Source organism: Egretta garzetta, unplaced genomic scaffold (genome assembly GCF_000687185.1).
Source record: "Egretta garzetta isolate BGI_Z169 unplaced genomic scaffold, ASM68718v1 scaffold595, whole genome shotgun sequence".
Lineage (NCBI taxonomy): Eukaryota > Metazoa > Chordata > Aves > Pelecaniformes > Ardeidae > Egretta > Egretta garzetta.
This window is the reverse complement of record NW_009259682.1, coordinates 417,206-418,277: the sequence shown is the minus strand read 5'-3', so window position 1 is coordinate 418,277 and position 1,072 is coordinate 417,206. Positions and strand designations below refer to the sequence as shown.

The window sequence follows — 1,072 nt, the reverse complement described above, 5'->3', positions numbered from 1 at the left end:
CCCCCTCTTGTGCAAGCCTGCTGGGCCACTGCCCACTTTGTGCTTGTCCGTGTTGTGGTCCCGGGCTGCAGCGCCCCAGGAGACACCACCCTGGTTAATAAATGCTCTTTTTTTTTTTCCCCCCTCCTTTCTCAGCCTCTTTTACACCACTCGCCCTTTACACCAAGGGAGTGACCTGCCCCCAGCCCTGCCCCTCCTACCCCACTGCGCCTGCCCTTCGCCCTTCCTTGCCAGCTCCCATGGGTGCTCTCACTGGAGATGGGGCCGTGGGGTGCGGGCAGCTCCCTACCTCTCCCTGAGCCCCCTTGAAGATGAACCCACCCTGCTCCAGGGATGCTGTGGCCAGCAGGAGTGAGCTGGCCGTGGCCGCTTGCCTCGCTGGGGTCCGTGCACAAATAAAACCCCGGAGAGCTTTGCACTGAGCTGGAAATAATGGCATTACAAGCGCTTGCTCGCTTCTGGCCGCTGTTTGGGGTGGGTGAGGCTTTTCGGGGCCGGCCGAAGGGCTGCAGCGCGGGGGGGGGCTGCCTCTGCTCTGAGCACAGCTCCGGGGAGGTAAATGGGAAAGGCTCCCCGGGCGCGGTGGCTTCTCAGCGGAGCACAAGGGTGGTCCTGGCGTGGTCCTCGCCTCCCTCCGGGTGCCGTGCCCGTGTGCTCGCCAGCATCTGGAGGTTTGCACCCAGGGAGCACCCCCGGCGTGGAAAAGCCCTGCTGCTGCCACATGGGCTGCATCCTCCACATCCCAATGTGGAAGGATGAGTCCCCCACGCAGAGGCAATGGTGTGGGGGGGGGAATAGGCAAACAGCAAAAGCTGTTTATCTTCTTTTTTTCTTTTTTTCTCCTTTGCCCAGGAGAGGCGTGAGGGCTTGCCGGCAGCATGCCGCTGGTGAAGAGGAATATCGAACCTCGGCACCTTTGCCGGGGGGCTCTTCCCGAGGGGGTGACGAGTGAGCTGGAGTGTGTCACCAACAGCACGCTGGCTGCCATCATCAAGCAGCTGGGCAGCCTCAGTAAGTCAGGCTCAGCGACCCTACCGTGGGACAGGGGCGGGGCGGTGGGGTGCTGGTGGGG

At 62.9% G+C, this 1,072-nt stretch overlaps 1 protein-coding gene across 1 annotated transcript in view; it reads left to right on the top strand.

The window, feature by feature from the left end:
• Positions 1 to 878: 878 nt before the first annotated feature.
• The window catches only part of LOC104126072 (wiskott-Aldrich syndrome protein family member 3), a 5,252-nt gene continuing 5,058 nt past the window's right edge, over positions 879 to 1,072 (top strand). The window contains exon 1 of the mRNA XM_009638576.1: positions 879 to 1,011. Within this exon, the coding sequence (XP_009636871.1) occupies positions 879 to 1,011 (133 nt within the window). The remainder of the gene's footprint in view (positions 1,012 to 1,072) is intronic.